The sequence below is a fragment of the Athene cunicularia genome, assembly GCF_003259725.1.
Source record: "Athene cunicularia isolate RWA chromosome 3 unlocalized genomic scaffold, athCun1 chr3_part1, whole genome shotgun sequence".
Classification (NCBI taxonomy): Eukaryota; Metazoa; Chordata; class Aves; order Strigiformes; family Strigidae; genus Athene; species Athene cunicularia.
This window is the reverse complement of record NW_020799097.1, coordinates 34,471,701-34,497,895: the sequence shown is the minus strand read 5'-3', so window position 1 is coordinate 34,497,895 and position 26,195 is coordinate 34,471,701. Positions and strand designations below refer to the sequence as shown.

The 26,195-nt window shown below is 40.8% G+C and overlaps 1 protein-coding gene across 4 annotated transcripts in view; it reads left to right on the top strand.

Annotated features, from left to right (window-relative positions):
* The window catches only part of FILIP1 (filamin A interacting protein 1), a 130,418-nt gene that overhangs the window by 77,448 nt on the left and 26,775 nt on the right, over positions 1–26,195 (top strand). For all 4 annotated transcript variants that reach the window (XM_026845192.1, XM_026845189.1, XM_026845190.1 and 1 more), the window contains 2 exons: positions 6,139–6,312; positions 8,357–8,535. In XM_026845192.1, coding sequence (XP_026700993.1) covers positions 6,139–6,312; positions 8,357–8,535 — 353 coding nt within the window. The remainder of the gene's footprint in view (positions 1–6,138; positions 6,313–8,356; positions 8,536–26,195) is intronic.

Genomic DNA, 26,195 nt, shown 5'->3' with positions numbered 1-26,195 from the left:
GATAAAAATATTTCTTGAGTTTTTAGCAAAAAGGAGTTTTGTATGATGCAATATGCAGTAGAGCATCTAACTTCCCAGCTTCAAAGCATTCTTTATAACTGAGTACATCTGACCTGGAAAACAAACTGCTACTCGGTCCTTGTAAAAGTATGTAGGGACAATTTGAGGAATCAGACCATTAACAAAAGTGTCATTTCAGTAGGCAGGAGTAATTTTTCTTACTTTATTTATATTCATAGTATTATGACACAAAATAAAGAAAGTGCACTTTCCTTTTAATTATTTGAATTTCTTCCTAAGGCAAGAAAAGAAGGCAAGTTACTGAATTTAAACAAGGATTAGTGGATTAGGTTTAGGTAAATTTTGCAGATACAGGTTTTTGAGTACACCTGCCTGAAGATACTTTCTTCATTAAAGTAAACTAAGCAAACACATGGTGTTCACTTTCAGAAGTCTCTAATGGGAATTTTCAGGAATAAGACTATTCCTCCCCTGGCAGTGACATGGCACGAGCTGGTCCTGGATAGCACAGAAAGCAGTGTGAGAACATCCTCCTGATCTCCCTCAGAAGGATGCCTTGAGTGTGCTGTTTGTTAGCTCTAGGTGAAACGTTTGTAAAGTCTATTGGAATTAGGAAATCAGCCACAACATTACATGAAGAACCTGTGACCTTATCTAGTTTCTAAAGCAGTACAGAGCAGCTGTTGCACTATAAATAACCTGAACTGTGTGCAATGCAAGTAACAACACCACAAGTAGAAGTAAAGGTTCTTGTCTGTGGTTTGATAGTTATTTCATGTTATTAATCACTGGCATGAAAAATATGACTTCATAAGCATTGAACCTCTATTACTTAGTTCTTTCACTTGTGCAGGTATAACAGTGTCATGATAACTAGAAAAGAGTCAAAAGCTCAAAATATCAGATCTTCCAAATATATATTCCTTGTAAATACTCTTCCTGCTCCTGGTTTTTCAAAACTTCTTTCAATTAATTGAAAGGATTGTCATCATGTTATTGAAATATTTAGATTTCTCTGAAGTAGTTAGATGTATTTTAGATGGCTCCAAACATGGAGCTATGAAGGAAATAGTTACTGGTAACTGATTTTGAGAGACACACATGGTTCAGTTTGCAGGAAGGCTACTTATAAACAAAATTCAGGAGAAGAGTTTAGGAGATGTACTGGCAAAAGATCTTGAGTTGGATTTTACTGTCAGCTGACAGTGATTACTTTGAGTCCATTCAGCACATCTTGAATACAACTGAATTTTTTTTCCAATTTATTAGATGCCTTACATGAGATGAGTTTGATCAGCTCAGTCCCATTTCCCAGGTGACAGATGGCCTGTGGCAAAAATTCCCCATTTAGTGGGTGCTGAGTTTTGTTAGTAGTCTCATGGGAGAGGCCAAAGACTGTGGGAATGGGGAGAGAAGGCTGTAGTAAATTGGCAGGGCAGGGCATGAGGAGGAAGCACGTCCGAACGCTGGGCTTGTGTAACAGTCTTTCCATTGACCAAGAATTTGGTTGCTAGGCTGCCGGTCCCCTTTTACAAGCAGCAGAGTCATGCTATTGTTTCCTAAATGGTTCCAATTTTATGCAGGGACTTCTTTACATCCTTTCTATATCACTGAAATATTTTACTAGGCACGTAGTAAAGCAAGGTTTGGAACTCAGAGCCCTGCTCTTCTCAAGCCAGTGAGCAAGAGAAAGACCTTCTCTTTTATTGTGCCAAAAAGTGAGTGTTTCAGGGTAGCCCTGAAAAGAGTGGCCTCATGTCAGCCTTCCAGCTGAGTGGCTAGCATGCACGCCTGGGGGAGGGGAGCACTGTCCTGTATTTCCCAGGTAGAAACACAGAACCCACGTCTTAAGTAAGTTCACTTATCAGTGGGTAGTAGAGAGGAGGGAAAGGAAAGTGGGCAAAGCTGTGTGGGACAGTGTGCTCCACAGTAGTTCAGCCCCTGCATGGATGTACTCAAGATTTTAGGTCATCAGCCTTTAGATTTTGGCACCTCCAGTGAGCATAAAACAAGGCTTAGATATAGTTCAACTTTGCAGTTCCTCTATCAGCAAGGACAGCTAGAGGAGTTGACTGAGTAGTGTCCAGTTCTGGTCCCCACAATTCAACAAAGATGCAGACAAGAGGAGAAGGTCCAAAGGAAGGCCATGAAGATGATCAAAGGGCTGGAGAACCTGCCCCTATGAGGAAAGACTGAAGGGATTAGGTCTTTTCTCCCTGGAGAAGGCTCAGGGAGGACCTCATCCCAGTATGCCGGTACTTAATGGGTGGCTACAAAGAAGATGGAGGCTCTCTCCACAAGGAGCCACACAGAGAAAGCAAGGGGCAACAGCTACAGGTTCATAAGAAATAAATTTTTTACAGTGTGAACAATCAATCACTGAAACAACCTCCCCATGTGTGTGGTAGAGTCACCATCATTGTAAGTTTTCAAGATGCAATTGGACGTGGTGCTAGATGTTCTCACCTAGGCTTCTTTTACCATGAAATGTTGTATCAGATGATCTTTTGAGGTGTCTTCCAACCTGGGCTGTTCTATGGTTCTATGAGTTTGATGGACAGGGAGTCTCTAAGCAGGGTTTGCACCTGGAGAAAAGGAGTGTAGAAAAACACATCTCAACATATCTGATCTTCTGTGTTTCTTGCCTTGAGAGTATTACTAAGAGGTAAAAGTGGCCTCTTCATTAATCTGCCTTCACTGCTCCTACTGTTTAGAGAATCAGATATTTGGGGGCACTTTATTAACAGAAAAGTCTTATTATTTTCAAGAACCCACAATTTGATCAGTATTGATAGAAAGTTAGCTTGGAGTTTTCTGTAGGACAGTTTAAGTAATGAAAAAAACAGTAAAAGTAAATGTATGTATTTTCTGAATTCCTTATCTTGACTTTAAAGAAATTCTCTGACAACTTGCAGAAACTTACGCAAGTGAGTTTCATTGTGTTACAAGCTGTTGCAATATGTGGTCTTCTCATGCTTGAATACTTTCTCTCATCAGAGCACCAACAAAACAAAAACAAGGACTTGAGAGATGGCTTTCCTGTGCCAAACACCATGTTCCTTCTACCAAGACAGCTAACAACTTTCTTCTGGGATTTATATAGAAGTTTACTTCCAATTTGAAATTTCTTCCTTGTGTTTGTCTCTTAGCTTATGATTTACGCTAAACAGCACTGTCTTTTGAGACAAGGGTGGCACCTGCAGTAGATGTTCATAAATAGAAACAGCTTGCCAGTATGGTTTCCTTTTCTTAGCTAGGACCCCCCAGTTTGAGCCTCTTGTACCTCTTTCCAGGTATGTGTCTTGAAGTAGTTCAAGTGTTCCTTTACAGCATTATTCTGACTTGTTTTCAGAAAATGGTCTGTATCCTGTGGTTTAATACAGTGAGAGTTGTTCACTATACATTGAAAGAAAGCATCTCTATGTAAGTTCTATTCTAGTTGTTTCAGTGGAAAATTAGTCATTTGGAGGAAACATGAAATCACGAGTTACACGGGCCTGCTGTTTCAGCTCTTTTCCTCTATATTATCCTGAGAAGTTTCAGGGAGACTAACCAGAGTTTGCAAATCCTGAGGCTGATGGGAAGTAAGGATGTTGCATGGGCCCCTCTCTGACCTAGGCTAGCTGCACTTAAGAATCTTCCTATGCTGGGACTTGTTGCTGACTGAATAAAAGCAAATTTCCCTCCAGTTTATTATTAGCATGAGGCCCCTTTTTTGGCTCAATGCTTCCTAGCAACATGAGTGTCTGTTTGTTAGTTTGCTTTTCACAAAGTGTTATCATAAGAAGTCCGTTGAAACAGAGTACTTGGTGAATGTCAATATGCTTGAAAAGATAATGATAGAAGCAATGGCGAAGCCCAGAAAAGGCAGAAAGCACCTTGCCACGCTAACGTGATCCAGGTTCTGAGTGCCTGCAGAACATGGGGTGCCCAAGAAGGGGTATATGAGCAGGGAGCTGCCTGCACCCTGGGGATGGTGGGGCCCAGCGTGTCCCTGGCCTGGGTACCCTCTGCTTGGGCTACAGCGAAGGTTTTCAGAGCTGACAGCCCTGCCCTGTCCCCTGGAGCTAAGTGCATCATCGCTTCCTTTTAAAGATGAAGAAATGAATAGGGGTTTCCTTCAGAGCTCTGAACTGACCTTGGGCACCCTCTTCCCTGCTTGGGGTGCTGATTCCTTCACTCAGCATCACCCACTCCCCTGGCACCCACTCCTCTGGCTCTTGGGGGACCCAAACCCACAGCTTCTAGAAACCTTTCTTAGCTGGCAAGTTATAAGCTCTTTCAGGGACTCTCATTCCCTCCTGCTATAGTTGCTCCATTTCAATCCTGAATGATTAAAGACCAATGAGGCTGGAAGTATGCACAGCAGTGCACAACTGAACAGGTGCTGGGGAACTTGCTGCAAAGACCAGCATTTGGTCCCTCTGTCAGCTATTACTGTATTAAATAACCATTGCAGGGACTGGAGTCCAGCTCTTTGCTCTTCCAAGTCATAGTGTTAAATCACCAAGCCCACACTGTCTTTGTTTGCTCTGATTGGACCTGTCAGTGTTTAATTATGCTGTCTGGGGCCTGACAGCTTCCACAGGAGAGAAAACTCTTTCTCCCCTGCCAAATAGCCTAGGATCCGAGATGTGCCTGTCCCTGAGGAAGGAGGTATGGGGGACCTGAAGCTTTCTGTGCTCAGGACCAAAATAAAATGAGGTTTGGTTGCAGCCCTTGGTGCATGGGGTAGAAGGGGGCTGCCCCCTCATCCCGCTGTTTTTGGTGCTTTGCACAGTGCTCTCCCTGAGCACGCCTGTGGCATGGGGCCCCTCCTGCGAGGGACACAGCGGGAAATGGAATTTGTTCATTGGGGCAGGATGCAGACATGGCATGAAAACTGTCTCTTCATGAAAGGGCCTAAGACAACACATCATAAAATCTGGTTATTTATAAATCTCCCTGAACTCCCATGCTATCCTATTAGACTTTTTAAGGACTTTTTCTTTAACGTAGAAGCATTGGCCTCATAGTAATGAAGATACTAAGATAACTTATTTTTACAGGAATATAAAAAATTATATATTCTCGAACCTGTCTAAAACTTTCCTAAAATAACATTTTTCCTGTACTGAGAGTGGCATATTCCCAGGATGTGATGTAGTGAGGTGTCCATGCTCTTCTGGCACTCTTTGGGACTAGCCCACATAATTCACTTGTATTTTTGACATCCTTGAGTGATACACGTTTCCCACATGTGTGCTGAAACAACATTAATACCCTTCCAGTCTGTATTTTGTATCTTGCAGACATGCACAATACTGATAGCTAAAGTTACGAAATGTTGCATAGTGTAAGCCCCTACAGCAAGCTGTTTATAATTGGGCTAGTTCTCAATTGGGTGGCATGATCTTTGCCTGGAGTTAATTTTTTGTTTTATTTTCATGTTACTCTATTTTGTTAAAAAAAAGATTAAAGGGTCTTTGACATTTTCTGAAATTATTTCCTTGCTCATTTTAAAAGCAGGTGGTTTTGTTTAAACAAAGAAAAGTTAGAAAACTTTATTTTAAAAGTTACTTGAAGAGAATATTTTGTCACAAAGTCAGGTAGGGAATGACTAGGAAAAACTTGATTTGAGGCTGTTTACAGAATATTAATTCAGCCCACTTGTGCTGCTTATTCTACTCATCTCCTTACCCCAGTCAGGGAATGGCATGGGCAGTGAGTAAGATGAAGTGTATGAAGAGTAATGACGGTCCTTAGCTATAGTTGCAACACAGATAAAAATTCATAGCATTCAAATGTAATAGCAGGCAGGAATAGAACACTTAATGCCTACAAGGACAACATTCAGATTGCACATATCATGTATACTCTGGTATCTCCCAAAGTTTTTCTATTTGCATTGGCAGCCTGGCATTCTTCTAATTTATTTTATTTTATTTTATTTTATTTTATTTTATTTTATTTTATTTTATTTTATTTTATTTTATTTTATTTTATTTTATTTTATTTTATTTTATTTTATTTTATTTTATATATAAATATAAATATTATAAATATAAATGCTCCTATTTTGCCCATTTTCCTTGTTGGTTAATAGGTTAGCTTATGTAGTGATTTGCAATGTTACAGGCAAGGGAAGATGTGATCCACATGCTGAAGACAGAGAAAACCAAACCTGAAGTTTTAGAAGCTCATTATGGGTCTGCAGCTCCAGAGAACGTGCTCCGAGTGCTACACAGGGATGCCATCCTTGCTCAAGAAAAGTCAATAGGGGAAGATGTCTATGAGAAACCAATTTCAGAGGTAATAACTTCTTGATTTTCACATTATATCTGTGCAGGAGGAATCCTAACCAGAAGTGAGACTCCATATATTTTGTGTGCAAAACACGCCAGAGTATAACGGAGTATTTGTACAAATGGCAAGAAATCAAAGCAAAAATGAATATTCCTGTTCACTCAACCGCAGAATAAATTGTAAGCAAAGCCACTGGGTTTGAACACAAAAAATAAAGAGCTTGTATGCTACTTAGGGCTGGTGCCGTTAAGCAAGAACAAAATCTTTGGGTGTTATGTTTCTGGTTTTTAAATTCCTTTCAACTACGGGCTCCAACCTCTACTGCTCACAGCACTGGTAAGCACTGTGATTTTCTTGGCATACTAGACCACCATCATGGGGGTGGTTAGGTAAAGAAGACCTTCAGACATTGACTTTGACCATATTTATGGGATCATAAATCCATTATCATTTTACACCATTTAAGCTCTAGGACTGCAAAGCCAGTTCAGCCCCTAAAGGAGACCTATAGGACTTGATCCCTTACTTTAAAATCTAAGCAATAAATGAATGTAGAATAAACCTGGGAATGCCTGAAGCCAGCGTGCACACCAAAATAATCAGCCACTGCTCATGTTTATAGTTTCATAACAGTCCAGAGCATGGAGAAAAAGCATGCAACAACATCATATACTGTAGTGCCTGTCCAAATCCTCATAGTTCCTTCTATTAAAACATTTAATTTTTTCACCAGGAATTGTGTTTACCAACAGGATATCTTTATACTGTGTATTCTCACTGAAGCATCTAGAATTTTTGGGATGATAATAAATAAGGAAAGAAAACATTTTCATGTGAAAGCAAGCATGAAATATTGTCAAACAAGATTAAAAGAGTTTAGCAGGGCTTTTGTCTAAAGAAGCTGATAATCTGACAGGGGCCTCAGTGTAAAACTTTTGTCATGTTTAGGTCCACAGGGGTTATGTTGAAGCTAAAATAGGATGGTGACAAAATTTCATAAGTGTGAGAGATCTACTCTCAAATGCTGAACCCAACCCGGCTCCTTTACAAAATGCAATGACTGTTTTACTTTGCCATGGTCAACATCTGGAGAGTAACCATTGTTCTTATATTATTGCCATGGTTCTCCTGTTTTCTTTATTTTCCTCAGTTTGCTGAGGCACCCTGTGAAATGGCCTGGTGCAGCCAGGGCCGTGGAAGATGCAATTCCTGCAGGATAAGGGCTGGGGATGGACAGAGCAGGGTCTGCCAGCTGCTGTGCTGGGTGCAGGCAAGCAGAGAAGTGCCAGGGCAGTGGGCAGCTTTGGCAGAGAGGAGGATGGAGTTTGTCATATGCTCCCAAGAAACAGTGAAAGGAATGACATGAATAGCCGTGGTGGCTTCGGAGTGCCATGGCAACTTTTTAGACAAACTTCCCCGGCCTTAGAATTTATTTGAATAATAAATGGAATATTAAATTAATTTTAAAAACCCAAAGACAAAAAAGGCAGTGTTGCTAATAAAGAAAGAGGCTTATAATGAATTGATTTTAGTAATATAAAACTGAATCTATGCTGAATCTAAACTTTTCAGACTTCATAATTCAGCATTCCTACAGGTGCATTGAAGGTGCGTTTCATCCTTGAGCTTACACCTCACATTCCACAGATAGGTGTCTAGTCCCCATATAGGTGTGTGAACTCGGGGGGCATGTATCCTGCCCTGGCATTTGCTACAGCTTTTCCCATGAGAAATGAGGAAAGTGTGCACACCACCTCACCACAGGGGAAATTCTGCACTGCAACAATATTATCTGTTACCCTAAAACTAAGCAAAGTTCTGTCCTTTGTGTATCTGAGAACCATGAAAATGTTGATTACGAACACACCATCCAAAGAAATAATTACTTTTACAGGACAGTTACTCTTATTTCTAGTTACTGCTTTATGTAAGCCCAAGACATAAAATTATGGGACTCGCATTTACCAAACACAACATTGTTGGTTAATAAATCAGATGAAGTAAGCAAGGAGACCTTTAAAACAGTCTGTTCTCCTTTCCTACAATCCAGCTGGACAGACTTGAAGAAAAACAGAAAGAGACATATCGGCGCATGCTGGAACAGCTCCTGTTGGCAGAAAAGTGCCATCGCCGCACAGTTTATGAGCTAGAAAATGAGAAACATAAACATACAGATTACATGAACAAGAGCGATGACTTTACCAACCTCTTGGAACAGGAGCGGGAGAGGTGAGTACCTGAGACGGTGCAGAGAGTATACCCAGTGTCCCAGTGCTTGTCGGTTCAGCAGTGACATGGTCTGGTATTGTCTGTGTTTAAGTGACACTAAACTCCTGTGTAAATCATTTGTAAATGTCAGTTCACTCATATTATTAGCAAGTACACTACTGTGCAAGACTAGAGCTGGAAATACCATTTAATGTTCCTGTAGCGTGCACTTGAATTAAGAAACGAATTTGTTTTGAATTATTCATGCCCATTTTGTGTTCACCTCCTGGTAGCTTTTGATCAGATGTTATTTACGTTGGCTAAGTCTGCGGCTGTCCTGCTTAGCTGAGTGCTGCGTTTTGTGAGGGACAGGGCGCCGTTTGTCACAGCAGGAGGACAGGGTAAGGAAAACCACAACACACATTAGGATACTGGCACACAAGTATGGATTTTGCCATGTTCTTAGCATTTAGGCTTGCAAAATCACAAACCATTTGCATTAGTTTTCATATTTTTGAAGACACATACCTCAGGAAAGATCTATGGTGTTCTGGAAGAAAATATCTTCATGTTTTATAAAATGTGCCCAGCCTGTGATGAACTATCTGCAGTGTTTATCTCACAAGCTCATATGCTCTAGGGTTTTTTTCTTCAAGTGTTTGTCCTCCCTGTGGGAGTAATTAGTTCTCTGAGCCTCTAAAAAAAGAAAAAGCACTGACCTTAGGTGAAGAATGAGCATTCGGTAACTGCCTCAGTTTTTTATTATGAAATTTTCATGCTCATACCAAACTGCTTGAAATCAATCCACAACTTTTTTTTTTTTTTTTTAATAAAAAAAAGCTCTGAGAAAAATATTTAAGGCAAGTTCAAAGACAAAATGCTTTTGAGGAAACCACAACCTGGTGGCAGACATTTGTAAAAAGCCAGGAGCTAAACTGTTGTTAGTGTATTTCCTGAGCTCAGTTCAGTGCCAGCTTTGAGTAGGTGGCACATGAACTACAGTGACCATATTTCCTGGTTTAATAGCTGCTGGTTTTCTGTATTTCTGTTTTCCTGGGTTGACTGGCAAACTTTAAAGGACAAAAATGCTTCTGCATCTTAGCAGTTTGATTCTCTTAGCAGAAAATTCAAAAATTGTTGTATTTCCGAGTAAGGAGCAATTTCACATCTGATTCTCATAGATGCCATTTTTTCTCTATGAACACCCATGAATATGTGGACATGCAAGCAACTAAAGTGCTACAAAAGTACAAGTGGTATTAAAATACCATTTACATTTGTCTTTACATTTTATATTCACTTTAATTTGACAATTGTTGCCTTATTATTCCAGCTCAACTCATAAAGGCCACTAAATAACCTATTATGACCTGTTTTGAACTGACTTCCTTCAATGAACTGATTAAAAAGCTTTCCGTCTCATATTACTACTGCTGAGATATCAAGCCCACCTCTGTGGGCATTTTCTTATATTCTTCCTGCTCTTTCCTGACTTCTAAACTTCATTTTTTCTACATTCTACAATTTTTGGAAAGACAATAATAAAAAAAGGACAATTTGAGTTTGATCTTGTCTGGAAAGCAGATCTTTAAGAGCAACTAAATCTGCCGGCTTTAGTCGCCAGTGCCTCTGTACCAGTGGCTGTGGGGGAAGAATTGCAGTGCTGAAGGCCTTTTGATTTGAGTGACACAAGAAACTTAATATTTGCTATTTAATCTACTTTGTCTAAATGAGAAAATTTGTTACAAGTTTAGTAGCGACCAAGGGGATATGGCATGTAGCTAAACATAGAAAACCAAGCATGCGTATCCCTCTCTCTTCAGGGTCCTCCTACCAGATCACTTGCAGAGCAGATTAGCAAACTCAGGACAGGCTGTGAACCACTCATTAGTGTATAGTCTTAAATGATCTCACCTCTTCATCTTTGCTTGTGGAGTGCACATGAAACTAAGGCTGCACCCACGTCTTTGTAGGTATTAAAACCTGGAAGTAGTGTTGTTTTGAGGGCTATAGTCGTGGAGAAAGAGACGGTGATGGGATGACTTCTCAGGAAAGCCCCACAGTGGTAAGCAGCAATAGAATTTTGTCAAAAAGAAAGAGTTTGTAGTGGAAAGATTAAGTTGCAATATGACAGAACATACAAAAACCTCCCATACTCACTTAATCTGCATATTGGGACAAAGAACTAACCTGCCCAAAGGCATTTCTCAGGATCCTGCACAGGCATTCTTGTTTTATAAGTACCACTATATATATATAATCTGTTTTACTGTGGTGCTTTGAGATCTGAGGGTTATTTTATTAAGAGCCAAACAGACTTGTAGTCTTCATGAAAAAGAAAAGGGACATGGAGGTGAACTTTGCCCGTCAGCGACTCTGCTGAACTTGCAGTTATAAAGTTAATGAGACAGGGTGAGCCAGAGGAAGAACAGCCCTGTAGGATGGCCACCTCACAGCAGCCTGGTAAATGTGAGAAGTAATAATTTCTGTCCTGGACCTAAGTAATTGAAGTAATTTCTTTCTTCACAGTGTTTTACCAATCTTTCCTAACCATTGCTGCCCATATCACCTTTTAGAGGCCACATCTGTTTTTGCTGTCCTGTGAAAGTTTGAACAAGATAAAAAGGGAAATTTTTTAAGAGCAGAAAAATGTCTTGGTTTTAATGTATTTCTAGAACTCTTAATGTATTTACTTTGGAATATTTTTTTGCATACACTTTCATACATTATCTCTAATCCATCCACAACATGATTATGGAAGCACCCAGTCCCTATGAGGGACTAATTATTAGGTCAGCCTTACACAGGAAGTAATAGGAAAACATGATTTGTCAAGAATAATTATGCATGAAAAGTATAAGAAAGAAAAAAACTGTACACGGGGATATTAAAAACGTAGACATCTATCATGGGTAAATGGAGAAAGCTGAAGGGCCTGACTGTTCGTATTGGCTCTTCAACACCAAGTGCAACTAAGCTGTAGAAAGGTTGTGGAAAAGGTTGGCATGTTACAGGAAGAGTTGTGACAACCGTTTGCCAGATGGAGATGAAAGAAATCTGGTACTTTTAATGGAAAGTGCTTCTACAGACAAGGTGGTTGAAGTGTTTTGCAAATTTCCCTATAGTATGCTGCAATCATATCTAAAGATGGGAATGTTTTGAAAGTTAGGGACAGCATTCTCTATTTTTACCATTTGACCCAAACTCCCCTTTTCCATGCTTGCCTGCCTCAGCCTCTGTTCCTGTAACATCAAGCTGTCCTTGGGCATCTCCTATCCCTGGGAATGCAAGAGCAGCCACCTTCCTGGAGCCTCCTGATGAGGCTGAGGAACAAGGAGAAGAGCTGAAGGCCCCCGGGGCCCCCTCAGAGGTGGGCAGTCGGTGGGTTGAGGAGTCTCTTGTCTGGCAGGTGGAGAATGAAGGGACTGACTGTAGCTACACTGACGAGGCGGCTTGCAGCGGACACCCGAAGAGCAGAAGATCACGCAGCAGGAGCCACAATGATAAAATGAGTCCTCCAAGCACGGGCACGCTCCTGATCTTCAGCCATGCTTTGGGGAGTGAGCTGACAGTGTGTGCTCAGGCAGGGGCTGAGCTGGCTGCAGCTAAACCAGCTATCGGCACTTCCCTACTGCAAAAAGCTCTTGTGTAAAGCAGGCTGAAGCGGTATTTGGTTGTTCTCTGGTCTGTCTAGTCCCAGCCCTCTTGCCTTCCCCTTTAGGGAACTGGTGGGAGGGAGAAATCTTTAGGATCAATTATAAACTTTTTTATTTGGTCAGCAGGGCTGCTTCTTCTGGGGGAAAAGGGAAGAGCTCTGTGCAACCTCAGCACTGACCTCTTGATCGGCCTAGGAGTTGAGGTTTAAAATCCTGACATTTTCAGAGGTGTTAATATCTGAACAACTTGTCTCAAACTCTTCTTTTAATCCCGTTTGTTGACAGCACATTCTGCTGCTATTAAAAGCACTGGAAAGCTCTCACTGATTTTAATGGTTCAGAAACAGGCTTGTGGTGAGGACCACTGAGCCAGTCCTGCAGGATGGATGGCAGAAATAGCTTGAAAGCCTTCAAAAATTGGAGGAGGAGGAAGTTTCTTTCACATGCATAGGACATGGTTTGCCAAATAGAGGGTGCGATGTGGCAGAAAGGCTTTGTTGGAGCTCGTTAAAGGAAATCTGTGCAACTGCTTTGTGAGTAATTTGATCATTTCCAGCATGATCCTCGAGACTGCTATGATTCTTTTACCCTACCACACGTGTCAGTAAATGCACACTCAGTATCTAATGTAAGTATTGTATGTCTGAAAGCATCGACATTATGTTTAGTCACCTTTTATTATAAGAATTCATTGAAGTGATAAGAATTTTAAATTGACTCATACTTTCCTTGCTGCAGCTTCAAATTATTCTTTACAACCACAGAGACAGTGTTCCCAGTGCACTGGAGCATTTTGTATTTTCCTCAAAGGCAAAGATGAAGATTCAGTCTGTACTTCCTAAGCAGTGCGCTGCTAAATCTGGTTTTAGTTAAACCCTCTTTTTGAAGTACATGGCCATAATTAGATCTGCTTAGAGGAGACAGCAGGACTGTGACCCCAGATCTTTCCTCCACAAAGTTTCCTTTCAGTCTTCACGTAAAATTTTCTCTTCTCTGCCTCCCCCATCGCAGCACCCCCAGCAAGGAATGCACTGGCAAGTCCCTCAGAGGTCTGTGATAATACATTCCTCTCGGCTTCGGTCATCCTGGCACTGAGATGCTCTTGGCTGCTCTGCTGGTGATGTAATTCTGGGCCCACATCACCTGCAAAGGAAACTGATCTGTGAGCAATAAAGCACACAGCCATCCTCAAACAAAAATGGGAGTGTTGATGTTAGCAAGTTTTTAAATTTTTTTTTCCCCTTTTTGCATTTCTGCTTTTATTACCAAAGCTCCCCTTCTCCCTTTTCCCACGAGACGGCAGCACCAAGCCTTTCATTGGGAGGTGCTTGCCTTTTTGTTTCCCTTTATTTCATGTACCCAAGCAAGTGTAAATGCTGGAGCATGACATAGCTTGGAGATTTTGTGTGTGTTACCTTTCCAGTTTGCATTTTCTTTTGATTTTTATAGAGATTGTAAAATAAAGGAGCTGGCAGGAAGACAGTGGGGCAGAGTATCCATCAGCCAATTGTTTAGAAAACAATCAAGTCAAAAAGTATGAAGTGTTCAGGGCTAATAAATCTTTCTGATTCACCAGTTTAAGGCCAAATTCTGTGGTAAGAATAGCCCCATACAGAGATACTAGGGTGAGGTGTATTGTGCCAACATACAGCACAGATTTTGGCCTGTAACTGTGTAATCTATTGGTGATTCCTTTAAAGTCTGGAAATTAAGTTACTTTACAGAAAGATTTTTGCTATTTTTTTTCTCAAAGAGTTCTTAGCCATATTTGCACTCTGACTTTTTTCATATGTGGTGATTGTTACTGGTTTCCAAATTGTGACCCAAAAAAAGGAAAAGTCAGCCTGATGGGACTGTGGGAATTCACTGTTGCCTACAGTAGTTACTCATCTTACCACACATTACTGGCTGTAGTAGAGCACTGAGTCACTGTCTACTTTTCATAAGTGCAACTCTAAACTTTTAATACTGTAATGTAGAAGACAAGAGAAACAGTAGAGGTTTTATTCATTTTTTTTTTAGGCTGACATGCTATCTGTATGGTTTGGAAACACTGACTATTTTCTGTCAATGTAATATATGCACAGGATCACAGATCACAAATTCTGTGGTAGTCTATTAAAAGAAATAAATGAAAAAACCTGGCAATGACAAATACCATTTCTGCACAGTTAAATAAATCTGAAGGTCATCTATTTTTCAGGGTCGCTTATACAGCTCTAGCTGACTGCGAGGCAGTGACTGCTCAAACTTTGTTTTAACTAATGAAATGGGTCCCAAGTTCCAACAAAACGGCTCCAAAGGTAAATTAAAAATGAGAGAACAAACAGCCACATTGGACTGCGGAGAAACAATATGAAAGTATTGTGAGTCTTACACAATGTGAGGCTTGCCATGAGCTGGGGCTAATCCAAATCCATCTCTTCACACTTGGATAGTCTTCAAAACTGTCCAGTCTTTCAGTCACTTCTGGGATTATATAAAATGGCATCATGTGTTGTTTCAGCTATTCTTCCAAAATTATTTCTAAGTAGGCATCAGCTTCACAGCCCTTGAGAGAGAATTATTTTACAAAACTATACGTAGTTCATTATTCCTAGCAAGTTTGCTTGCTAAAGTCAATTCAAATGTTCCCAGGGTCAGATAGGGGGGAAAAATGACTTCATTCAAAATCTACTCACGAACCTCAAATCTGTCCAGGGTGCAATAGGTAACAATTTTAACATTTAAGGGGCCTTTGGCATGTTTCAGAGTTATTATACTACTGAAATAAATATCCATTCACAGCTCTACTAAGGTCATCTTTTTAAGTTGTAATTTTTTTAGGCAAAGAAAACAGGAAAATAATCAAGGTCACAAAGGGAAAATTGCTCCCTCATTCAGACGGATTAGAAACAGGTTTCAGTCGAAGTGCCAGGTTTCAGTGAATTTCTAAAAAATTTAGATAGATGCCACTTATTTACAAGTATAAATATATGTGAATAGGCACTCAAGCTTGAACATGTTGGATATTTGCTTTACTTTTAAATAGAATTGTACCTGTGAAGAGATGTACAGACTGATTAGCAAAGTATATGACTTACTATTTTGATTAATGCCCTACAAATATTCAAGGACTGTTCTAAATGGTCAGATAACTGCCACTAAGTTGTGTGAAGAACCTCAAGACGTCATCTGACTTGGGGGGTAGTGGTGGTGTTATTCTGACTCTGAGTTTTCCTAACCCTAAACAGATGTAATGCTTTTTCCATCATCTTTCCCCAAAAGTGTGCTAAATTGTGCATCCATTCTCATTTCTGCAGTATCTCCACCAGCAGTGGAGAATACCAATAATGAGGTTTATATTTGCAGCATTTAAGTTTTCATTTCTTTTTAAGTTTTATATGTGGAAACATCTTGAGGCAGAAGAAAAAACCCAGGAGGTGCAAAGATCTAAACCAAACAGTCTTGTGAAATTTGGAAAAGTTTATGCAAATGTGAGGAGGAAGAAATGCAGAACACAATATGTATAATTCAGCACATATTTGTAAAGTGCCTGTGACTTTAATATTGTGTTACCATAGTTAGTGTTTTGACTAATTTTATAAAAACTTATTTTAAAATGTAATTTTGGATGTAAGATAATTATTATAAATGTCATCAAAGAAAATCTGGTGGCTTAATCCACAAGACCAACTAGTCAAAAAAACTAACAAATAATCCTGTGATTATGCTGTTCACCTAGACCATGGGAGACTTTCAATCCTCCCATCAACCCGTTGGGATCCAAACCCACCTACCTCCCTGAGGAGGCCTTCCTGGTCATGTCATTAGGTGTCTTGGGGTGTCTGTTCCCAGTCTTCCCAGGTAAAATTGTTCTACTTTTACAAGTCACTAACATACTCTTTGACTTCTTTTCACCAAAGGGGTGAAAGTCTTCTTGCAGGTCAGTGCCTGGGTATCCAAATTCCCCCAGACATAGGAATTCACTGGGCCAGGTCTCTCCATCTTCTGAAAAGCAATGATTATTCACTTATTGGTCTAGTGAATGGTGCCAATATATGGTCCTATCTATTTGTTGCTTTTCTCAAAATGACAAAGATAGAAATTAAATTACTTATTCGAGGTGAACAAATGTTTCACTGAAATCCACATGAAACTTTTTTTTCACTTGAATGACAAAGTAAAGCTTTTTTTTTTTTTTTTTTCTTCAATAATCACTTATTGAAGTTTTAGTTCAGCTCTGGAACTGAAAAAACAATTACTCATACAGCTCTGTTATCCAGTTGCTTATGTTAGGGAATGATTAATAGTAACATAACTGAATATGTAATACCCTAATGACAAAAGATAAAGAAATGAGCAGAAAATGAGGCTAAATTATAGCAGAATGACAGCAGTGCTTTTCTGATGATAGCAATTATGTCATAGATGAAAAAGTATCTCTTTGTGACAAATAGATATATATCTCACAGGATGAAAATTCCTGCACAGTTCCATTTAAAATGTTTATTTTCAGAGGAACTGGAAAGGGATAGACGTATTCACTTTCATCATTTAAATATCAGGCTTTTCCTCGATGGCTTAACTTCTTTTAAAAGATGCATATCTTTCAACATTTTGTCATTTTGCAAATTACTGGCTTTCCAAAACCAGTAGGGGCAAACCCATGTCCATACTGGTGAAAGGCAGGTGGGTAGTGTGGAGACTAGGGCATTGCCACTTGCAGGTGTTGCACAGCTTATGCTTTGTGGGCACTGCTCATCCTGTGATGGAGGAGACTGTGTCCTGGTTTGACTGGCTTATGTCTTTACCTGACAGACCAAGTGCTGTTTGGTCTGTTCAGCTTGGTTTTTGGTGGCAAGCACTATTGCTCTGTGCCTATCATAAGCATGTTGAGCTCTCTACATCCACCTTCTTCAGGTCTTAGGAAAAAACTAACCTGCAAAAATGCCAGCCTTGATGCTAGATTTTATGAGCACAAAGCTGGCATTGTTGTAATTCCTTTGAAGTTAGTAGAGCTCTTCTTGATTAATGGGATTAATGAGAATCAGGGTAGGAACTCTGAAAATGTTAAAATGTGCATGTGTATGTACTTGTAGAAGTATATATATGCATATATGAATGTATTACATACAGCAGTTTCTTGTGTGGATTTATAGCTCCTGGATAAGAGTTTGCTCTCCAGCAAAATAACTTATCAACAATATTTATTTCCTGTATGATTATATTTTTATATAACTTCTATATGAAATAATAATAATAATAGACTATTATATTATTTTTACATCATTTCTACAGCCCAATAATGTCTTTGTATTTAGAATTATTTTTGGTCAGTATTGCCTATTGATTCTACCAAGGAGGCTGTAAGCTTTTCCAAACTGATTTTGCTTCTCTTCATGTGTGAGGTATCATTTGCAGTCGTGTCATTATAATATTTTTAAAAATAATAGTGATTTGTAAGCGAGGATGCTCAGTGGAAATCAACAGCTGACAACCAAATGCCTGATTAGAAAACAACAGGGCCAGGATGTATAAGCCCTGCAGTTATTCAGAGGGCAAGTTATTCAGAGTCTACAGATATGGTAGAAAGAAATTTAAAGGCAAGCAGAGGCAAGAAGAGCATCTTCTAATTCACACTTACTGTATGAAAATGGCCTGGTTTCTCCTTGCTTGCTCTGCATCTGGGTACATGAATTTTCCCTGTCCTTTCCTTTTGCTGTGCAAATGCTCAACAGGCTGGTGGTCTGGACATCATCTTGGAAAGGGGTAGTGCGAACTGGAATTATTTCAGACTGAGAAGAGAAATAAAACCAGGTATGCCAGTCCCTGAGCAAGTAACGCAACTCACAGGTACTGGTGCAAGAGGCAGCCCCCTTGCAAGTCTTTCAAATGGAAGCACCCATGGCTCCCATCATTGTTCGATGGCTGTGGTCAGCCTGTATCTCCCTGATCCTCAGAACAAGCCCCTTGCTGTTCCGTGTGTATTTAATGAGGCCCAAATAACCTCAGGTGGAGAATGGTGTTCAGTTCAGGCAAGATGATGGGACTTCTAAGGATGCGCAACAGTAAATCTGTGCAACCAAGATACAGATCTGCCCAGAAATTAGGTGCCTATGAACATCCAGATTAGTATCTGTGTTGCTTTTTGGTTTTGTCTATCTTTTCCTCTTTAAATTCTTCATTTATTGCATTCCAAAAATGTATGTGAGTCTTTTTTGGATCCTGCTCTAAGCAACTACAAGAAGGAGGTTAAAGTAGAACCCTCATATCTTGGAAGAGTCTAGCCCATGGGTGAATGCTATGGGCACAGTCTCTTCTGTAATTCTCTCTCAATAGACAGAAATCTTCTAATGTGAGCAGCAAACTAAGAATTGCATGAGCTGTAGTAATTTGCCATGTGGTAGTAGAAAAGCTTTGTGTAGGTGTATGGTTTTTTTGTTTAGTTTTTTTTTTTTTTCAGAGTTGTGGTGGGTTTTGTTTTGGTTTGGGTATGGGGGGGGGTGGAAGGGCGTGTCCACTTATGCTCCACTTCGAGAACACAGGGGCAAAAAGCACTAGCAAAGGTGGCATTGTGAGATGGATGTGGTAGGCAGGTGTGTGCTCCTTTGGGTTCAGGGCAAGTGCTGAGGGTCCTGGCACGAAAATTAACAAAAATACCTTCATAGCCTTTCAAACTGACAGTTGGGACACAGCATATTAGGATGTGCTGTGACAACCAGGATTACTCAGTGCTGATGTTGTTAAAATCTATCAGTCTCTCTGTAGTTCATAAAAGCAGCTGCTGACTGGTTTTACATCATTTGAAAATTTTACTGAGGATTCATTATTTGCTAAATCACTGAATATGGTGCTCACAGGAAGTCATGTTTAAAAAGCAAGAAGTAATCTTCATGAGATTATTTATTTTTCTCTGCTTTTATAGGTGTGTATTGTTTTATCCTTATGTCAAGCTGTGACTAAGGTGGCCAATCTGATATAAACCAGAGCAGACATAGCCTGTATTTCTAAGAAAATCTGAGACCCTGCATTGAGGCAGTTGGAGTTTTTATATTGACTTCACATAAGTAGGCTCTTGCTCTCAAGTTGCATTGCTGTTGTACAGGTGTGTGAGCTTTTCCATGCTTGAGAAGCGCAGTGCATACAATTGTATGAATGATGCTACTTCCTAAATCCTCTTCACTCTTTAAATTTTAAACCTCTTCACTCTTTTTTTCACTTTTTAAACCTTTGGATTTTAAACCTCTTCACTCTTTTTTTTTTTAAACGCTTTTCCATGTTTGAGACCCTGTCATGGTGACTCCATCACTTGTGTTACTTGATGCTAAAACAAAGCAGCAATTCTTTGAGGCCTGTTTTCCCTCGTTTTTCTTGTCCACTTGTTTTATTCACTCTATCATATTATTTCAGTGGTGTATCAAATGGGAAGCAGTTAAGTGGACAACCTTTAGGTTTAGGCATAGGACTTGGGTGTCTTTCAGTCCCAATCAGTCACTCGATCACCTTGCTTTGAGGAGGGGTCAGTGAGAAAAAGCACAAAAGAAAAGGAAGTCCAGAAAAGGCCATCAGGATGTTAGAGCAATGGGGCAAGAATGGAACTGATGGAACTGGAAGGTAAAGGACAAGGAATAGCAAAGTGGCAGGTTTAGGGCAAGGGATGGCAGCCACAAGACCAAGAATATGGGAAGTGACTCTGAATTAAGACATTCATAAGAACAGAGGGAGTGTTGAGGGGACCCAGCTGTTGGTGAGAGTGCTGTAGAGCCTTTCTGGTGGTTGACAGAGTGAAGAAACATGGTGAAGAGATGAAGATGGAAGAGAGACTAAGCTGTAAGCAGAAGAAGACATATAAATAAAAATACAGCAAACGTGAAGCAGAAACATCATATTGATGATGTTGTTGAAGGCAATATAGCACAGGCACTGGAACTTATCAGAACTTGTTGGTACCAACAGATGATCCATTTTAGGGAAAAAAGTAATTCTACCCTGATTTTCAGTTTCCAGTAAGGGAATATTCACCACTGTTCTTTATGAGTTACTTATTGTCACATTTAAAAATGTGACTCTTATCTCTAGATGGAGTATTTCTGTTCTATAAACCCATACATGGAGAAGTCAGGTGAGGGGGAGGCAGCAGAAGGGACAACAACAGAGAGCCAACAGAATAAAAGCAACACACAGGTGAAAATCAGCAGGCTTAATTCATGTCCCAGACCCAGCTTCAGCTAAAGAGGCCAAGACATTGCCAAAAAACTAAGTCTGTCCTACTAAGTTGAGAACAGGCATAGCTCTCCCTATTCTCAAAGCCTCAAGCTCACTCCTACATGTCATTTTTTCCACATGAACACCTATCACATCAAAAGTGAGTAATTTAGAAAAACAAGGGTGGAGACCAGTGCAGGTAAAGTTGACATTAGTGGGGTGCTCTTATAAAGCACAGGTACATGAAGCAGTCAACTCTAAAAATGGCAGGTCCACAGAGGGCAGCAAGGAACTATCTTGCCTGTGCACTTCTCTCGGGTCCTGGACTGGACCTCTTCCCCTGACTCCAGAGATGCTTTGGTGAAAGGGCCACAGCCTGCTTCTATGACAGTCTTAGAGTTTATTCACAAAATAACGATCAAATCATACTATAAAACGGTATCCTTGACATAGACAAGGCCTACTTCAGCTGTAATCACTTTTACTTCAGGGAGTCCTACCAGTATTGGAGATACTGAGCTTTCCCAGATATCAAAAGGATACACACAAGTGTTAAGAAAGCAGAAAACCAGAAGGGAAAAAAAAAAAGAAAAAAAAAAAGTGGAAAAGGAAAACAAAGCCAGGAATGCTTTTGTTAAACTTTTGAATCCTGCTTCCATAAAAGGCAGCAAATCCTAACGTAGGGCAATTTTCATGCTGCAAAGAGAAAAAGAATTTAAAATCTAGACAGCATGACTTATTTAGAAAGAGCTGAGGAGTAATAAAAAAGCCTGTGTGCAAATGTGTGTGTGTGCGTGTGCACACACACAGTTTCTTTAACAGCTGCGTGGAACAACCTGTTTTAAATAAGAACAAAGGTGAACAAAGCCACTTGTCAGTGCAGCTCACCAAATGAAGTTTTTTAGTGTGCATGACGTATGCCATATAAAATGTATTGCTTGAGATATAAAACAGCACAGATTCCAACTTGAAGTCTTTTTTCTCAGGCTTTTCCTACAAAGTCATGTTTCAAGAATTTACTGCATTTATCTTCATTATTTATTTGTTTCCACAAGGCCCAGTGGATCACCTTGTTCACTGTCTTTAGCAGCAAACTAAAATCAGCCTCTCTCCTCCCTCAATATTCAAAGTTTTCATGTTCTATCAAGACGCCACTGAATTAATTAATATCTGTTATACTCAAGAGTAGGCAACTGGCTAAGTACCAATTGGAGGACAGGTATGACTTACCAAATGCGTTTGACTTACCAAAAGAAAGAAAAAAACCCAACAAAATAATGATGGAAGATTTTCACTGATTTGAAGGCTTTATGAAGAAAACAAATAAGTCTGGCAAGCAACTGAGTGTACTTTTTCATGTATGTAAGTAAACATAAATTTAGGAGAAGTTTTGTTTTGCATAAACAAATATTTGGGCTTTTGTAACATGTTGGAGAGAGTTGCAAGGACTGCCTTCCCTATAAATTTTACATATGTTTCTGCACTGAAGATAAAGAGACAACAGAGACCAGGGCGGTCTGCTGGAAAGGTTACAAAGCCCTGTTTACAGAGAATTTTATAATCAGGCAGTCACTTGTTACAGGTCTCTAAGATCCACAAGAGGGATCCATTGCCATCAGAGTTTAGTGAATTTTTAAAGAGACCAACTTATCAAAGAAATGTGTAGTCTATTAGCACATCATTAAATAGTTAAAGCAATTCCATCTCTTGCTTCCCAGTTACTCTCCTCTATAGCAGACAATTGTGTTGGATGCACAGTACAATTTCTGACTTTCAGAGCTGAGTTGGAATTTGGGATTCCTATCTATTCCCTCCCCTGCTTTTATTTCTTGGTGTTTTTCTTATCTGGTTTCACCATGTTGCAAGTGCTGTTTTACTCTGGAATGCGTTTCTTGGACTACTTTATTCCAGTGAAAGCATAAACAAAAAAAATCATTAAATTCTGGGGAAAAGTTAGATTTTCCCAGCCTTTGATGTGACTTAAAAGTGAAGGTACTCTTGAGAAATAACAACATATGGAGTACCTTCATATTTTTATATATACACATAATTTGAAAAAAAAAAAAAAAAAAAAAAAAAGTTGTAAAGGCCTGTTTGACCTTAGGTGTGACATCCTACATGACATCATTTATAGCTCTGGTACTGCCGTAGTGGTGGGGTACCTGGAGTAGTTGGACTGGTGGTAGAGAACACTTACTTAGGAAGTCTGGTCATGGTACGGACGTATCTCAGCTAGTGCAGTGTGTAGGCTCACCACTACCATGCTGCACTTTCTCTAACAAGTCCTGCAGGCAGTTGTAAGCTGGCTCACATACAGACAACTTTAGTGACTCTACATTACATTCCCTTGTGCTTTTATTTCTAAGTTGCAGAGTAAGCGGAGGGAGCTGGCAGTTTGGAATAAGTCCCCTCTGGGGGTCACTGGTGGTCACACGTGTTGCTGGTGACTATCATGAGGCAGTGTATGTGGTATACGTCACCTTGTCTTAGTGATCCAGCCTAATTTAGATTTTTTTCAAGATGAGGTTGGTCAGGCCCTGGAACAGGTTGCCCAGAGAGGTTGTGATGTCACCGTGCTTGGAGGTGTCTGAGACTCAGGTAGAGCAGGTCCTGTTCAACCTGATCTAACTGGACTTGCAAGGGGCTGGACTAGACATCCCTAAGGTCCCTTCCAACCTCAACCATTCTGTGGTTTTATGATGTAGCATCTTCTGGAGGACACCACGCAGTTCCTGATGAGTCTGCTTGCACCAGGGTGAGAGGTGGTGGCTTAGGCTGGAGCAGGCTCTGTGGCATCTTCTGGGCCTTCCCTTTAACACATTCCTTGCCAGATAGGGACACTGGCAATGCCCTTAGTCACCCTCTGATCTTCTTGTGGCACATTATAGTTCCAGCTGCTATTTTTCTGAGGTCTCTGGTGTGGGCAGGAGTCTACCTCACAGCTGCTGGGATTGTGAGTGGTCAGACTGCGTGAGATTAACGATCCCTTCTGGCCTGGACCCCCAGCGTCCCCTCGCTTCCTCATGTCACATCTGTATAAAGCTGACTGCTGTAAACTCACAGCTGCTTTCCTAATACAAATATTAGGAACCTTTTGATGTCCCTGAAATGTCTTCTCTGTGCTGAGACCATGAAAGTACAGATGAGGGAAGATGTGTCGCTTGCAGTTCCAGCCAGCCCCAAGCACAGCATTCATGGACAAAAGAAGAGCCAGAGCAGATATGAGGGGACATCTAGGACTGTTGCAGATTTGGGAGAGGTGGGGGTTAGAAATGGAGTACGGTGATGAGGAAGAGCCTGGGACTGAATGGTGGGTTCAGCGGGACTTGGACAAACTGTGCAATGAACTCAGAGCCCAGAGCCAGCTGGGATGGGGTGTGTGACCAGATATCCTCCTGCAGAGCCAGCAGCGCTGGCGGGGCAGAGCCTTGCTCTCTGCTGCTGATCACAGTCAAACCCGCCTGTCAGCAGATAGTTTTGAAACTTGCTTGCAAAGTGCTCTATGCCTTTCTAGTATCAAACTGCCTCGAGGCTGACAACCTGCTATTGCTATCAATTATTTTGTTAACTCAGAGTGCAGACTTTTATGCGGGCAACGTAAAGGATCTAAACTCTTCCAACAATCTCCCTACATGCCAATATAATGCCACATCTTTACATTTCGATTGTGGATATCTATTTTAGTGTTTGCCATTGTGTGCGTGCAATTTTCTATTTTTAAAGAATACATAGCTCTACCAGAATAGTTATTAGGATTGCAAATGACACGGTAAGTAGAGTAAGCAGAACATTTGTCTGCTCAGTCCATGTGATCGTTTGTAATTGCGTGATCAAAGGCAAGTTTTTTACGGAAACCTTTCCTCTGACACTGGAAAAATAGAAACATATTGAGATGCATCAGCTTTGCGCATAAGAGGCAATGATTTCTCTTTAGGACCCCAACTTCACCTTTTGTAAAGTATTTAAATGAGGTAGGGGAATATTAAAAGGCAGAGAATGATTAAGGCTAGTATATGTTTCCCTGGAAAATGTGACTCTCCCTCGTTGAGTTTGTGTGATGGATTTCCTATGTGGCGCTAGTTAAGTCATGTGAAGCTAATTTACATGGGTTGTGAACATTTTTTTCTCATTTTGGGGAGCTTGTTGGAGATCTGGGCTCTGATGTACAGGAGACTGAAAGATCCACTCCTGGGCTGTAGGCACATGGGGCTGTTATATGAGCACATGGAGCACCCAAACTGCAGGGCTCTGAAAACTGCATCTTAGAATCACAGAATCACAGAACGGTTTGGGTTGGAAGGGACTTAAAGATCATCTAGCTCCAACCCCCCTGCCATGGGCAGGGACACCTCCCACTAGACCAGGTTGCCGAAAGCCCCGTCCAACCTGGCCTTGAACACTGCCAGGGAGGGGGCAGCCACAGCTTCTCTGGGCAACCTGTGCCAGTGCCTCACCACCCTTACAGTGAAGAATTTCTTCCTTCTATCTAATCAAAATCTACTCTCTTTTACTTTAAAGCCATTACTACTTGTCCTATCATTACTCTTCCTGATAAAGAGTCCCTCCCCATCTTTTCTGTAGGCCCCCTTTAAGCACTGCAAGGCCAGTATAATGTCTATACATCCTACATACTCCAGAGCAGGTGTCCCAACCAAAAACCCTTGTCCCTCTGAGCTTCTGTCTCCCACCCAGAAATGAATAATTGTGTTATCAGCAGAGTCTGAAAAGTGTATGGTAAATAGGGCCTTGAATAAAGAGCATAATCAATCATTAAGCACCTGCTTTTCAAATGAGCACTGTCCAGCCTGTATGCTGAATGAGGCGAGGGTCCTAAGGAAAAATGACAGAACATGAAATTACGTAGTTTCTCAAAAATGTGAATACACACTGGTTCATTTTTTTGGATAACAATATTTGACATGATATGCTTTCAGTGGTGTTAGATATTACAACTTTTTAAAAGGAATGGGAAGGGGAAGGAGAAGAGGAAAGACAAGGTAAAGGAGGAGGAGAAGGAAGAGAAGGAGAAGGAGAAGGAGAAGGAGAAGGAGAAGGAGAAGGAGAAGGAGAAGGGAAGGAGAAGGAGAAGGAGAAGGAGAAGGAGAAGGAGAAGGAGAAGGAGAAGGAGAAGGAGAAGGAGAAGGAGAAGGAGAAGGAGAGGGAGAAGGAGAAGGGGGAGGGTAAGGCAAGAGTGGTTTCTAGTTCCCCTTTTGTAAAGACTGAAAAGGTGACGGTGGGCAATCTAGGGGATCATTAGGCAAATAGAAGGTATCCCCAAATTCTTTTATGTTGGTTTGGGAACAAAAGGGCTGATTTAGGAGTTCTTTAATGCAAAGAGGCAGCAAAATGCTGCTTTTCAGACCTCACGCAGACTCTCAGCCTTGCTACTATGCATGGATTTCCAAAACCAAATATGCGTGTATGTTAAATCCACGGGAGATTTTATTCATGTATTCATGCCTTTATCAAGTGATCTTAAGATCAGCCAGCGCTTACCAACAGTAGGACTGACACTTTCAACACCAGGAAGACAAGAGAAAAGCGACGGGAACTTTTCTTGAGTCAGAAGAATGAACTGGCAGCTCGGACTGGGAAGCATCGCTTTTGTGCATCCTAGTTCAGTTAAGCGAAAGCAATTCACAAGGGTTCTCTGCGATCAAATTATTATTTCTTAATCGTTAACCTATAAACCGTGAGCCCGGAGGGGGCTGTCAATGATAAACTCCGGCGAAGTGGTGCTAGAAGGAAGCGCTGGCAGAAGCGACCCCCCGCGCCACCCAAGCCCCTTCCAGCCCTCCTGCCCCGCCGAGGCGCAGCGGCGGCTCCACCCCTTCCCCC